This window comes from Cucumis melo, chromosome 11 (assembly GCF_025177605.1).
Source record: "Cucumis melo cultivar AY chromosome 11, USDA_Cmelo_AY_1.0, whole genome shotgun sequence".
In the NCBI taxonomy this organism is placed as follows: domain Eukaryota; kingdom Viridiplantae; phylum Streptophyta; class Magnoliopsida; order Cucurbitales; family Cucurbitaceae; genus Cucumis; species Cucumis melo.
The window spans coordinates 29,773,591-29,789,814 of NC_066867.1; the positions used below are offsets into that span (position 1 = coordinate 29,773,591).

General features: G+C 28.8%; 1 protein-coding gene across 1 annotated transcript; it reads right to left on the reverse strand.

Annotated features, from left to right (window-relative positions):
* Positions 1-4,906: 4,906 nt before the first annotated feature.
* Positions 4,907-14,028, reverse strand: LOC103497859 (protein SRC2-like). The gene is made up of 3 exons (XM_051091867.1): positions 13,655-14,028; positions 5,904-5,968; positions 4,907-5,415 (listed from the first exon to the last, which is right to left on the reverse strand). Exons 1-3 carry the CDS (start codon positions 13,985-13,987, stop codon positions 5,109-5,111), a joined length of 705 nt encoding a protein of 234 aa, XP_050947824.1. The 5' UTR covers positions 13,988-14,028; the 3' UTR covers positions 4,907-5,108.
* Positions 14,029-16,224: the final 2,196 nt, after the last annotated feature.

Genomic DNA, 16,224 nt, shown 5'->3' on the forward strand with positions numbered 1-16,224 from the left:
ATCCATTTTAACTAAAATATATTCCAGAAGTTGCGTTAGGCTTTGCTCAAGGGGGTGACGTATGCTGCCCTACGCATTTTGAGTAATAATTTGCATATTAAGTTCGGTTTTCAATTTGACTACTTCATTTCATTATGTATACAAATATGTAATCATCATTTAAATATAAAAATGTATCATATTCTGAAAAAATATATAAGATATGATATCTAAAATATTAAATTAACACCTTCTTTGGTCGCCTATAACTAGGTTTTCATTTCATATATCATTATTGTGAGTATACCTCCAAATTATTATAATAGGACTTAGAAATTTTTTAAAATTTAAAATTATCACATTTTTTCAAAAAAAAAAAAAAAATCAGTACATTCAACTGAAATCGACTGCAAGATTTATATAAAATGATAACTTATAAGAAACGTTAGACTTTTTTTATAAATATGTCGTAAGAAATGATATTTTTAGATATAGTATAGTGAACCAAAATATTTACAAAATATGGTAAAATTTTAGATTCTATTTAGAAAAATTGCATTCATTGACAAAAAAAAAAAAAAAACAGTCTATAACACTTCTTTTTTGCATATTGAAAATATGACAAAATATGACTAATTAGATATATAACAGAGGACTATCAAATGGTTATTAGACGGTTATCCGCTATTAAATTTGTTACTTTTATAATTTAGAAAATGTAGTAACATGAATTTTATTATCATAAAAGTTTTTGCTATTTTTGCAAACACCCATTTAGTAAAAGTTTATTAAAAAATATTATTTAAATTAAAAGAAAAAGGTTTAAGAATTACTTATTACTTTGAGATTTTTGAAAGTGGAGAAGGAGGAGATGGATTGGATGGAGAGTTAGACTTTGACTTCGTCTACTGTTTAGGGTATTTAATTATTTTATATGACGCTTTGAAGAGGTCATGGTAAGGTGGGATTCATTCCCACACTACTATAAATCAAAATGGCTAACAAATCATTTTATGGTCATCTCAAGCTGATCAACTTTCTTCCTGATCTTTTTATTTATATTGTTTTCAAAACAATATATATAATAAAAATGAGTTACTTAATTCTAGAAATGAATGTCATCTCTGTAGAAGGGCTTGAGGAACTCATTTCTTCTCCAAATTTGAGTGTTTATGTGATGGTTATACTAAAAGGGGCTTCTTTGAAGGAACAAAATGCAAACACCCACATGGTTGAAGGAGGCCAAAATCCTATATGGAATTTTGCAGTGAAATTCTTCATTGATAGAAGTAAGCAAATTCAAGCTCTAAAATCTCTTCTTATGTTCTCTATCATATCCAAAAACAATGATGAACACAAAAATGTTGGCCGAATCAATGTGCCAATTGTAGAGCTCTTCCAAATTTTTAAACATAAGGACTCTTTCGAAAGCCTTTCCTATTCTGTCAAGAAAATTTCAGGACACACCACTAATGGAACGTTCAAATTTAAATTCAAATTTGTACAACCAAAAGCTGATCAATTGCAATCACTACGTAAGTCATCGTTGTCGTCGTCGTCGTCTACCCGCCCGTCTGATCAGGTAGGAACTTTCCTCTCCCATACTAAATGTTGTTAAAACTTAAAACTTGCTTTTATCAACGCTAGAACATGGTGGTCAGCATATGATCCCATCTTTATCGAGACCAATATCGTTAACTTTTTTTCCTTTCAAATTTTGGTTTTTTTTTTATTTCTTTCTTTTTCCAGTTGCTTTCTTGATCTCAAGTTTTTTTGACGTATAAATGATTTTATCACACAATCGAATTTACGAAATAAGATTTATAAAATCAAATTTGTTCTTACAATCCTTTCATTTGGAGAACATTTATGTACTTTTACTCTTGTGTCCACTCGTTAACATCATAATCCTTAAAAATAGTCTTTGTTACATTGACATCATAAAACTTTATCCAAGAAAAAACAAAATTATATATAGTCAATGAGTTAGAAAAATTAATAAAAAACAACTAAACTTGTGGAGAACGTGAATATATATAATAACATAAAAAACCCATCAACTTAACAAATTAAATTTGTAATATTCAGATCCCAAACATAACCAACTTGTCTTAAATTAAACTTATAATAATCATATCAAAATGAATTCTTACACATCAAATTAATAACAATGTAACAATTAGCCACACTAAAAAAATAGAACTATGATACTTTTTAATATATATAAACTTAAATTACAAACATAATAACTAAATTGAAAATTGTCTTTCCAAACCAAATATCTTCAACTAAACAGAATCCATGTGTGTCATGCAAATATATATATGTATGTATACGATCTGAAAGTTGAAGCAAATTGGAATTAGAAATTCTTTTGAGGTGAGAATAATCCCTAATTTTTCATCATTAAAACCCTCAAATTAACTTCATTTCATCCCTAAGAACTTGGGTTAGAACTACAAATTGTCTTTAAGATCAAAGTTGTTAAGAAAAATAACAAATTGCTTGGCCCAAGATTTGAGCACTCCCAAAAGATATATGTTTTGATTGAATCCACCTGAAAGTTCTTAACATGCATGCAATAACTCAACACATCACACACATGAATTACAAAATTCAACAAACTCCCGAGATAAATTTAAAAGATGTTATACAAAAGTTTCAAAATAACCCAAAAGCACTTTTAATAGTCTCTCGAATAAAACCCTAATGTTATATCATAAATCACTCATATTAATTAAAGACAACTTAAAAACTTAGAATAACACTGTCATATATCACATTTAGTATAGATTCAGGGATTCGAGTCCTCTTTAAACTTATACTTTCAATACTACTAACTAGTCTAACTAGTGGCAAATTTTTCATCTAGCCTTCTCTAGACTCTAATTCAAACTCCAATTTCTTATATTTAAATTTACTAAATTATAAAAGACTCGTCAACAAATTTTTGGATCTGCTACAATTGGAATGATTTTATTGAATAAGTTCTTACTACACAGGCAAAAGAAGAAGAAAAGCCCGTGAAGAAACGTGGGAGATGGAAAGGCATAGTGACAAAACTAATGGCGGGTTTGCTTGTAAGCGTGGGGGGTGGATATTTATCAAAGTTAATCTTTGAACATGGTGGAAAAGGTTCATCCTCTACTAATTCTTTATCCTCTTCTTCTGATAACGTTGTCTCTCCAGATTCTTTTTATGATAATCAAGCTACACCAATCTCCACTGGTCAAGGCCCTGCTACAGCTACCATTGACCAGGCTACACTAATCTCCACTGGTGAATACGCTGCTACAGATACCATTGACCCGGCTACACCAATCTCCACCGTTCAAGACGCTGCTGCAGGCACCTTTGACCTGGCCTCGTTTTACCATAACGGTTCACCAGTTTCTGACACCGATATCTTCGTAGCCCCTGACTTGGCGTCGTCGTTTTACGAAGATGATTCACCATTGACCAATCTTCCATGGAATGCACCCCTGGAAGAAGACAATACCGACCTCCTTCATTCTATGGTTGATGGTATGTTATCCTCTTTTTGTTGAACAAAATATCAAATATATTGTGAGTGTGTTCTATTATTTAAAATTTAAGAAAAAAAAATTGAATTATTGAATTACGAATTTAGTTTGTTACTTTTGAGGTTTGTTGTTTTGATTTGTGTACGGTTTGAAATGAAATAAACAATTTAAAGAGTGACAACTATGGTTATTTTTATGGTTATAAATATTCTAACTATTTTATAGTTATAACGATATATTTTAATACACTAATCGTTATAGATCCAAAATTAGATTTAGATCTAAAACCACTGTTCTTTATATATTTGAAGAAAAGATTTTGGCGTTGGTATAGTTTTTTTTTTCTTTTTCAAAATTTTGATTTCTTATTTAAGCAATATTCCTTACTCTAAGAGTGCAAACATGAGTTTGGAAAGTTATTATAATCTTAGAGAGCAACTAACATATGCAATTTAGCATCGAAATTGTGCTAAATTTTGCTTTTAAAGATAGTGATTTGACACATCATAATAATAATTGACATTTACTTTTCCAACCATTATAACCGGCATTAACCCATTAACTTGATTTTTTCCTAAAAATATTTGTTTTTATTTGTGACCATTAAAATAATTCCAATAATGGTCGATAATGGTGCTTTAATAAAAGTATGGATACTAAGGAAATAAATTAGTGTTTAATTAATAACTTTCAAACTTCAAACTTCGAAAAGCGAGCAGTATTAAACGTTGGTTAGAATTAGTTATAACATTCCAACCCTTAGAAATTAAAAACAACCAATAATTGATAATAAAAAATTAGTTGGGGTTTTATCCCAATTATTTATTTTCTGATCTTTTCCTTTTAATTTATATTTATATATCTTTTCCTTTTAAACAACCAATTAACTTATATAAAAAATTAGTTAGAATAATTAAGGAGAGCCTTTCTTCGTCTCGATCCTCTAGTTATCATCGTCACAAAATAAGACCATATCATTGCTTGTTCATCTTTCTTAGAAACGACCTTTATGCTCCGATAACACCATCACTTTGGTTGGTTGGAAAGAAACTTTTGGAGATTGGGATCGAAGTGTTAGATACTATGTTAAATTTACTTTCACTCTATTAATTTAACATTTTGGGTTAAATTGATAATTCAAGATATTAACAGATAATTCTAAAGGTTTCTGTGTTCAAGTCTTTAAAATGTTATTTCCTCCTCATTTAATAGATGAAAATGTTAGATATTATATTAAATTTACCTTTATCTATCAATTAAGTTTTTAGGTTGAATGGGTGATTTTTGAAAAGATAATAACATTTGTTTGAAAAATAGATTTCGATAAAGAAGCTACTTATTTAAATTATTAACAATATTTCAAGGATTTTTTTTTTCAATACAAAAACTCAACATATATCACCTTTATTTTGTAATAGCAACTTCAAGCTTACAACTAGAATTTTTCCAACACATATATATACAATCTATGACGATTACGAACAACTCTCTAGAATATTTCTCTCACGTTCCTAGAGAATATTCTACAACATACTCCAAAACGTAAATACTGATCATATCCCACAATCAAATTTATATATTTCACACAATAATGTAAAAGCAAGTTTAAGAAAAAAAGCTAAAAATTATATCAAGGACCGAAATCGAACCATCCGACGTGTCCGAAGTGGTAGATGTTGCAGCTTCACTAGAACTCGTACCATCAATATACTTTTTCACCAAGCTTGTGGCGTGCAAACCTGTTGCGAAACCACTGATGGCCATACTTCTGTTCGATCTCACGGCCACATCTTTGGCAATTCTTTTGTTCATATTTTTCACATTCTCAATTTTCTCATTTAAATGTGATATTTCCTCGTGCGTCACCGATTCTTGTAATTCTACCTCTCTAAAACTGAATATGAAATTCAACCTGACATATTAAACCATCGATCAACCTAAAAGAATAAGTAAAGCTAATAGATTTGTAGAGTAATTAACTAATTTACCCAGAAACATGAGCTAACGAGTAAAGACAATAAATTTAATTGTATATATCACTTGTGAGTTCGATATAGAAGAAGACACAACAAATAGAAATCAATTTTTATTGGAGAAAGAACACCGAGTACAATAAATATGTTTGAACACAAATTAGTTATATCTATGCTGTAACGTCATTTTAAATGATGAATTGATCTCAAAGAGTTAATATTAGAGCCTCTGTAAAGTTAAATTAGTTGGATTGTTGTTGGTTACTATTAATTACTTTCTTGGTTATCTCTTTTATAACAAATAGTTAGTAGTGACAGAGTTTATTTTTCAACCAATAGAGACCATTGATTGGTTAGTTAAAAACAAATTTAATTATATAATACTAATTACTTAATTTCTCTAAATTTGATTATATCAATACTTAACCTGGCATTCCTGGTTCGTCCAAAGGCATCCATGATTGGACGTGAAATGTATCGCATGGAGTTTTGTGTACATGTGGGGTTTCAGTTTTGATAGTAAAAGTTAGAAAAAGAGAGCTGAGATCTTGTTTTGCAGAGTTTAGGTCAATGAAAAATTTCTTTGGAAAGTTCCATCTGGGATTTTCACCTCCTTCCATATCCACGTTGGTTTGAGCTCGTTGCTCGCTGAAAACGCCACTCGTAACCGAAACGACGACGTATGCCTTCACCCTAGAGGGAAGATAAGTATCAGGTTTCTTAAGATCTTCAGCAGAGTCCACAGAGATTTCTAAACTCGGGAGATCCATTTCTCTTTAAGAGAGTTATTGTTTTGAAAGTAAGTATAGGAGAAATAATAATATGATGTGTAGACAACTTTGTTAGCCATTATTATTCCTAATTTATAATAGGAAGGGAAGTCCACCATCCATGACTTTTCCAATCTATCTTTTAGGTGATTTTTTTATATATAGGGTTCAAAAATATGAACTTTTTTAATGACTTCAGTCAATTTTATTTTCATTAAGTTGATATTTTGTGTATTGCATTTTAAGCTAGCGAGTTATAATAATATGTGTTTTTAGGCATGCAAACTAATTTAGTTATAAAAATTTATGCATATATACTATTTCAATTTAAATAAAAAAGGGTAAACATTCTAACAAATACTAATTAAACACGGTAATAAAAATAAAATTGAAATAGTAAAATTGTAGTTAATGGAGAGGGCGGCATTTGATTACCGTGTTTGTTTTCAAGTCATTTTAAGATGCTTTAATATATGGAGATTTTTTGAAATCCTATGAGACGGTGTCTTTATCGAGAGCATCTCGAGAGTTTTGGCTGTCCCGAGAATATATGAGTTTTGCATTCCCTTCACCAATTTACTTTTTTGCTAGCTCTTCCTTTTCTTTTTTCTTTCTTTTATATCACTCTTTAATATGCATTTTATTTAACTAAAACAAATACTATCACCATGTATATCTCATCTTGTTATTATAGTTCTTATAATTTGTAAGCATGCTATTTAAATTAAAATGTAAATTAATCTTTATTTTGTGAAAAATCGCTCCAAATATTTTTTAATATAGCAAACGACAAAAACATGATGTCAGTTTTAAAATAAAAAAGACCTTTAATGTCAGTTCTAAAAAACATGATGTTTAATGTCGGTTTTAAACCGACATTAAAGATAAAGCTTTAATGTCGGTTTAAAACCGACATTAAACATCCGCCTTTTGAAAACCGACATTAAAGCTTATTTTTCATTTTTTCCACCTGACATTAAAGACCAGATTTCTTCTAGTGTCAATATGATTTTTTCTTTCTTTCGTCGTCTTGCTATATTTGTAAAAGTAATTAAGTTGATCATTTTACTATATTTGAAAAGAATCTCTATAATATATTATTCTATTGAGAAAAATATTCAAAGTCGATAAAAAAAATGTTATATACGTTCAAATTATATTAAACTAATTTATAAATAATCATTGCAATGAGAACATTTTTGAAATATTATGTAAATTTAAGATATTATCAAATAGAGATCCTAAAAAACAAATTATCAAAATATTCTCAAATGTATGTAAAAATATTCCTACAAAACAAACATAGTAATTTAAATTAAAGATACTTTAAACGCTTACAATACTGTATAATATTTTTAATCTTTTGACATTTAAAAGGTTTCAGTTATTTACATTCTCAATACACCCTCTAATCTCAAAATTTTGGTTGTTTGTTTAGTCCCAATCATGGTGAAGAAGCAAGTTGATATCCATCATGGTGAAAGAAGCCAAGTTGATATCCACCATGGTGAAGAAGCCAAAGTTGATATCCATCAAGGTGAAGAAGCATGCAAGTTGATATTCATCGTTTTCAATAATTATATATTATTTCTGTTTCTTCCTTAGATAGTAGAACATGCATGAAGTAAAGTGATATTGATTTTTCTTTCGTACTACTGGGGCGACGACCGAATATTTTATTGATTTAATTTCTTCCATGCTAGTGGGGAGAAGGACCAAAATAAAAAGAAACTAAACCAAGGATTATCTCAGAGCAAATTAGAAAAAGAAGACCACACACTACGGTGGTGTTTGTAATTTATATAAATAGGAGAAGACAGATTGCATGGTGATGTTTGTGAAATTGTCTGAATGATATCCTTGAAAATAAATTTTAACTTCTTTTTTTATGTAGTTCTCTGCTTTATCCTTTCGATCATTTGGAACTCTTAACGCTTTCGTTTTGTTTATTATTTTAGTTATTTTGTTTGATAATTTAAATTTTGTCGAAGTTCAAACCACGGAGATGTAATTTGGTTTGAAAACAAAACATGCGGCTCGGTTTAGTTCGGTTTTAGCTCCAAACCAAACCGGCCGAATCATCAACACTGTACTACCTACGTACATATAGATCATTCAAGAGTTTTACCTAAAGAATGAGTTGTTATATATATCTATTACGTGTCAGAGAGAATTGTTTTATATATATATATATATATATATATATATATATATATATATATATATATATATATATATATATATATATATATATATATATAAATTTTATAAATTTTATAATTAACATTAACCATTAAATTACAAATTTAGTCTCTAAAATTTTTGTCTAAAAAATCTTTTAAAAAAATTATATCGTAGTTTAATAAGTCACAAATGTCTAACTTATCTACAATTTAGTTAATCCTTAAAATTTAGTTTTAGTAAGTAATAGATCTAGGAATGGATCCCACAAAGAACCATTTCTCTCAACCAGGAATCCTTGCCCCCATTCTCGCCTTCAAAAAAAGGTGGGGCAAGGGCGGGAATGAGGGTAAATACTCCAAAGGAGATAGAGACGTGAACTAGATCTCTAACATTGGCCCCAATGATCTCAATCCCCTATTGTCAACCCTAGTACACGTAATGTTCTCCCTATATAAATTTTTTGGCTTCGTAATTATCTCCACAATGGTAAAAGATTATCTACTTTGGTACTAACCTTTACGGCCTTGCTTTTAGTACAATATCATAAAAAAATATCATACGAATCGAGTTATAGTTGTTCTCTATCTTACGTACCCTCAATCATCCTCTTATTTAGCATACTGTACAAACTTTCCTTCATATCCTCAACTCTTTATCATTTATTTCTTTAACTATGAGCTACGTTTTTTTTTTTTTAATTCAACTAGGTCATTACTCCAAATAAAGTAACAAATGTTTAATAATATGTAAAATAAAGTAAGAGACTTCTCTAAATTCATAGTTTGTTTTAATAGTGAAAATGTTACTTGAAATTTCTTTCGTTCTATATATGTGTGTTTAAGAGTTTGAGAGTATTAATACAGCTTTTAAAATCATAAGACTATAATTAAACAAATAATAATGATTTCAAGAAAATGATAATTGGATTTAGAATATTGTAAAATTTCAATTTTAAGAAGTGATAAAAACACATCATATTTGTATACTTCAGAAATGAAGTCACTATCAAGGATTAAATAGAATTTATATATTTTCAATGATTTTATTTTTCAGGCCATCCATCTCTTTTTTTTATGTATATAGTTACTCCATCTAATTCGACGTACTAATTTGGTCTTGACTTTTTAAGATAATCATATAATAGAAATATAGATTCTGAGAAATTTATTGTTACCATTATCGTTACAATTTGACCATAAAAAAATAAAAATAATCATAAGGATAACGTTAAATTTAACCAAATTCGTAGTTTTATGCAATAAAAAATAATCTTAATTATATTTATGATTGCCGTTCATTACAAGAATTATTTCATTATTACAGTATTCTTATTACAAATAGATAAACATAACCCAAATTAATATTACAAAGAAAACCATGATTGACGAAAATATAAATAATTAATTGAAGAAAAAATGATTAATTTTTATCTACCCTATTGTAAATATACTATGATGATATGCAAGATTTAATATGTATTATTGATGCATGCACTTCATTTGTTACTCAATCATTACATTCTTTTTAACCACTTGTAGTACTAAAAAAAGAATAATCTTCTAAACACTTTATTTATCCAAATGGAATTCATAATAATTCCTTCAAATCTACCAGTGAAATTATATTGTTTGGCGATTAGAAGTTTGATGATATCAGCATAATAGTTCTCAAGTTTTAGTGGAGTTATGCATGCATATACATTGAAGATGAGATGAGCATAATATATTAAAATGTCACATTTGAATTATTCTGACAATGAAAATTATTTCTAAATATTCATTGAATAATACAATCAAAGTTTTGATGATTAATTATTGAATGAAAATGCATTTTCATTCAATCTTTGAAAAAAAAAATTAAGGTAAGTAAGACCATTCCTAATTTTTCCAATCAAAGGAATATATCCTAATTCATTGCTTTGCTTACTGCTTTATTTTAATTTGGAAATAAATAATTAACAAAATGAAAATGCCCATTTCTATTATTCCTTTTGTTATTTCTTATGTACCAAAAAAAAAAAAAAATCAAAGTTAGGCACACCAACCCTACCACTAAATTTTTGTGCATTATTCTCATATATAAATATATATTTAAATGTTTCACTAATTATATTCATTATTTAAAGAACATATAAACACAAACTTAATTACCCAATTGAAATATTATTAGTGTTTTTTTTTTTTAATTAAGAGCATTAATGGTGGAGAATAAGTTCATATTTGGGTAGAGGGGGACATAGTATATATATGATTAAAAACATAGATACAAGCTTTAAAAAATAAATTTTGTCTCTTTTAGGAAAGAAAATTATATTAATCTTTTGTTATAAAAAATAATACAATTGAATATATACCTTTCATGCCCTCAATTTCAAAATTTGGGACGTTATATAATATCAAGTTATAGGGGCTAAACTTTTAATTTGTAATAATGATTTAGTTTTTTAATCCAAGAATTCGTACACACATAGATCGATCAATTACAAATTGAGATCAAATATAAGTTTGTTTGTGAACTATGAAAATGGATCAATTGTTACTAATAAAAAAAAAAAAGAAAAGTATAAGATCTAAATTATTATATTAAGTAATAAGACAAAACAAAAGGCTACACTAATGTAAAAGCAAGATTATATTATATCATTTTACCATAACGGTTCACCAGTTTTCTGATGACACCATTAGGTTGGTCGACTTTAACTTGGCGTTGTCGTTTTACGAAAATGATCCACCATTGACCAACCTTTAATTGATCCAGGCAATGCAACCCCTGGACGAAGACAATACCCTCCTTGATGCTGTGGTTGATGGTGTGTTATCCACTTTTTGTTGAACAAAATATCAAATATATTGTGAGTGTGTTCTATTATTTAAAATTTAAGAAAAATTTTTGAATTATTGAATTACGAATTTAGGTTGTGATTTTTGAGGTTTGTGGTTTGTGCTGGTTTTGTATACAGTTTGAAATGGAATAAACAATTCAAGAGTGATATGGTTAAGAATGACTATAATTAATAATTTATAATTAATATTTCAATAAGAAATATGGTAATTATTATTATTATTATTATTTTGAGGATTAATTTTGCTTTTAAGGCAGTGGTTCGACACAGCACAACAATAATTGACATTTTTGTTTTTTTTCCAACTAACTATAACTACGTGATAATAACCATTAATTCCCTAATGCACCACTTGAGATGGATTATACACATTACGTTAGGATTTCAAAAGGATGATCATATTTTGACATGGTACAAGTCTTATAGTTTAGAGAGTTATAATATTACACGTTATCTTCACCTATTGTCGATGAAGACGAGAGCCAGATCGGTGCAGATCCATCAACCTCATCGACGCTCATCCTCATCTCCCGATAACAACATTTTGAATATACCCAGAAGACTTCAATAATAACATACATAATGACTTTTAAGAACTTTTTAAAGAAAAGTTAAAAATCAACCTCAGGACACAAGCTCTCTAGTGAAGCATATACAGTACACATGATATTAGATAAGGAGCCTTTCTTATACAATAATCTTAAGAATCTATACATATTGGGATGAATTAAGGAAAGCCTTTATTCATCTCGATGCTCTAGTTATCATCGTTGCCCTTATTCGAGCTAGCATTGAGGTTCAGAATAAGACCATATCATTAGTTGTCATCTTTCTTAGAAAGAACCTTTATGCGCTATGATAATACCATCACTTAGGTTAAAAAGAAACTTTTTGAAGATTGAAATGTGTTTTAGATATTATTATGTTAAATTTAGCTTCACTCCATTAGCTTAAGTTTTTGGATTAAATTAATGATTCAAGATAGTATTAGTAAGTGGTTCTAAGATTTTGTGTTCAAGCTTCTAGAACGTTATTTTCTCCTCATTTAATATTGATTTTCATTTGTTTGGTCTTTCTTCATAATGCAAGTCTGCAAGTAAAGGATAGTATTATACATCATTATTAAATTTACTTTCACCTATCAACTTAAACTTTTGAGTTGATTTGATGATTTAAGAAAACGTAACCCTAGTTTGAAAAATAGATTTCGATAAAGAAGCTACTAATTGTATATATATTATTTCATTACTCCAAGGATTTTTTTTAATACACAAACTCTAACATATATATCACCTAATTTATTTATAATTGCAACTCAAATTAAACTTACCACTAGAATTTCTTACCGACGACTCTCTATAATATTATTTAACAAATACAATGTTTCTCTTGCATTATTTCTAGAGATTATTCGACAACATACTCCAAAATGTAAATACTCATAACCCAAAATCAAATTTATACTTCACACCCTAATGTTAAAGCAAGTTTAAGTAAAAAAGGAACAAATTATATCAAAGAACGAACTAGAATCATCTATCGACTGATCAACGTCGACGGACGTGTCCGAAAAAGTTTGAGTTTCAATAGTGGTAGATGTTGCAGCGGCTTTATCAGAACCCATACTCTCAAGATACTGTTTCATCAAGTTTGCGGCCACAACATTGCTCACACCTGTGACACCACCCACAACCACACCCGTGGTCGATTTCATGGCCATATCTTTGGCAACTTCACTGCCCATGTTATTTTTCACATTTCCATTCTCAACTTCCTCTGATATCTCCCCAGATGTCACTGATCCTTGTAATTTCAGCTCTCTAAATTTGAATATAAAATTCAACCTGTTATATTAAATCATCGATCAACCCTAAAAGAATAATTAACTTAATAGAATTTTGTAGTCTAATTTAATTTATTCAAAAACTTGAGCTAATGAGTAGAGACAAATTTAATTGTGTATATATATCACTAATTAATGTCTTTCATTGCTTGCTTGTGGACTCGATATATAGAAATAGATAAAACAAATAGAAATTAACATTTATAGGAGAGGAACACCAACAATACATAAACATGGTTTGAACACATTAGATCTCCCTGCTCTAATATCACTTTAAAATATCATTGACCCTAAAAGTTTAAGCCAGAGACTTTGTAAACTTAAGTTAGTTGGGTTGCCATTAATTAGTTTCTTGGTTATCTCTGTTATATCAAATAGTTAGTTGGCTCAATGGAATTATCCAAAGTGATGGGGAGTTTAATTTTATCTAAACGTATGTTTTAGATGGTAAGTTTGATTATATAAATACTTAACCTGGCATTCGTGGTTTGTCCGAGGGTATTCGTGATTGGACGTGAAGTGTATCGCATGGAGTTTTTGTCTCCAACAGACTCGAAAAGCTCTAAAATCCGAACCTTGATTTCGCCGATGCATTTGTGTACTTGTGGGGTTTCAGATTTGATAGTGAAAGTAAGAAGAGAGTTGAGATCTTGTTTTGCAGCGTTTAGGTCAATGAGAAAATTCATGGGAAAGTTCCATCTGGGATTTTCACCTCCTTCCATATCCACGTTGGTTTGAGCTCGTTGCTCGCTGAAAACGCCACTCGTAACCGAAACGACGACGTATGCCTTCACCCTAGAGGGAAGATAAGTATCAGGTTTCTTAAGATCTTCAGCAGAGTCCACAGAGATTTCTAAACTCAGGAGATCCATTTCTCTTTAAGAGAGTTATTGTTTTGAAAGTAAGTATAGGAGAAATAATATGAGAAAATTCATGGGAAATTCCTAATTTATAATAGGAAGGGAAGTCCACCATCCATGACTTTTTCAATCTATCTTTTAGGTGATTTTTTACATATATAGGGTTAAAAAATATGCACTCTTTTTTAATGATTTCACTCAATTATTTCCATTGAGTTGACATTTTTGGGTACTGTTGCATTGTCAGTACGTTATAATATATAGTATACGTTTGAAGTTCAAATTATACTATTTTATTAATTTAAATAAGAAATAGTATACATTCTAACAAATACTAAATACAGTAATAAAAAGAGAATTGAGATAAGTAAAATTGTAGTTAATAGAGATTATGGAGAGGACGTTTGGATTATCGTATTTGTTTTTGGGTTATTTTAAGATGCTTTAATATACGGAGATTTTTAGAAATTTATGAGATCGATATCAAGATATCTCCAGAGTTTTGGATGTCCTTTATATATATCCCATCTTGTTATTATATTTCTTATAATTTTTAAGCATGATATTAAAATTAATGTAAAATAAATCTTTACTTTATGAAAAATCACTCGAAATATTTTTAAATATAGCAAAAAGGCAAAATATCAAAAAAAAATTCATAAATATAACAAACTATTAAAATTAGTTATTTTTTAAATATTCTAGGTTTGCCGTTTGTTTTTCTATTAGCTGCGATTTTTCTATCGTTTTTCTTCATTTTCTCCTTTTTTTTTGCACTACGATTTCTTTTCATCGTCTTTCTTCTTTTTCTCTTTTTTTTTTTACGTCATTTAGATTAAAGTAATCAAATATAAAAGATCGTGTAGTCAAATCTAAACGATCGTTTACCAAAAAATCTTGAAAAAATAAACGTGTAAACAAATCTAGACGATCACGTACCAAAAGAATCTTGAAAAAATTCGTTTAGTCAAATCTAAACGGACCGTCTACCAAATTTTGAAAAAAAAAATTGTTTAGATTTGATCTTGTATCAAACCTAAACGATTGTGTCACTAAATCGAAACGATGTGTAACCAAATTAAACGATTGTGTAATCCAATTAAACGATAAAATTGAAAAAATAAATCGTTTAATGGGTATACAACTCTAAACAACTAAATCTAAACGATCGTGTACCAAACAATAGCAAATCTAAACGATTGTATATCAAATATATTATGCGCGTTGTTGACGAGGCATTTTTGGTATTTTCCATTGTGGACTTTTCTGTTTCCGACATTGTTCACGTAAATATTTGGTTGCTTTGTTATATTTTTAAAAAAAAAAACTCTCTTTTTTTGTCATTTGCTATTTTTGTAAGTAATTAAGTTGGTCTTTTTACTATATATATGAAAAAATCTTCATGATATATTATTTTGGTGAGAAACAAATTCAAAATTGATAAAAAAAAATGTTACATGCGTTTCAAATTATATTAAATTAATTATAAATTTATAAATAGTCATTGTGATGATAATATTTTTGAAAGATTACGTAAATTTAAAATATTATGGAATAGAGATCCTAAAAAAATTATAAAAATACTCTCAAATATATGCATTTAAATTAAAGATACTTCAAAGTCTGTACATTTCTAATCTCAAATACTTAAAAGATTTCAGTTATGTACGCTCTCAATACACTCTCTACTCTCAAAATTTCGGTTGTTTGTTAGCCCCAATCATGGTGAAGAAGCAAGTTGATATCCATATCGTTTTCAATAATTATATATTTTCGTTTCTTCTTAGATAGTAGAACATGAAGTAAAGTAATATTGATTTTCTTTCATACCAGTGGTGGGTGACAATCAAATATTTAATTGATTTTCTTTCATACTAGTGGGGCGACGACCAAATATTTTATCGATTTTCTAGTAGGGCGACGACCAAATATTTTATCGATTTTCTTTCATACTAGTAGGGCGAAGACCGAATATTTTATTGATTTCCTTTCATACTAGTGGGGTGATGATTGTCACCGTGTACTCGCCATGTACTTAAAACAATCGAAGCGACTGACGTCCTTAGAAAATGATAATTTTAAGGAAAATTGCATAAGATAACAAAAAAATAGTCCATAACACCTCTTTTTTTTTTTTTTTTTTGCATATTGCGAATATAACAAATATGGCGGCTATCAAACACTTGTCAGAGGCTTATCGAAAGGTTATTCGCTTTTAAATTTACTACTTTTGCAATTTAGAAAATGTG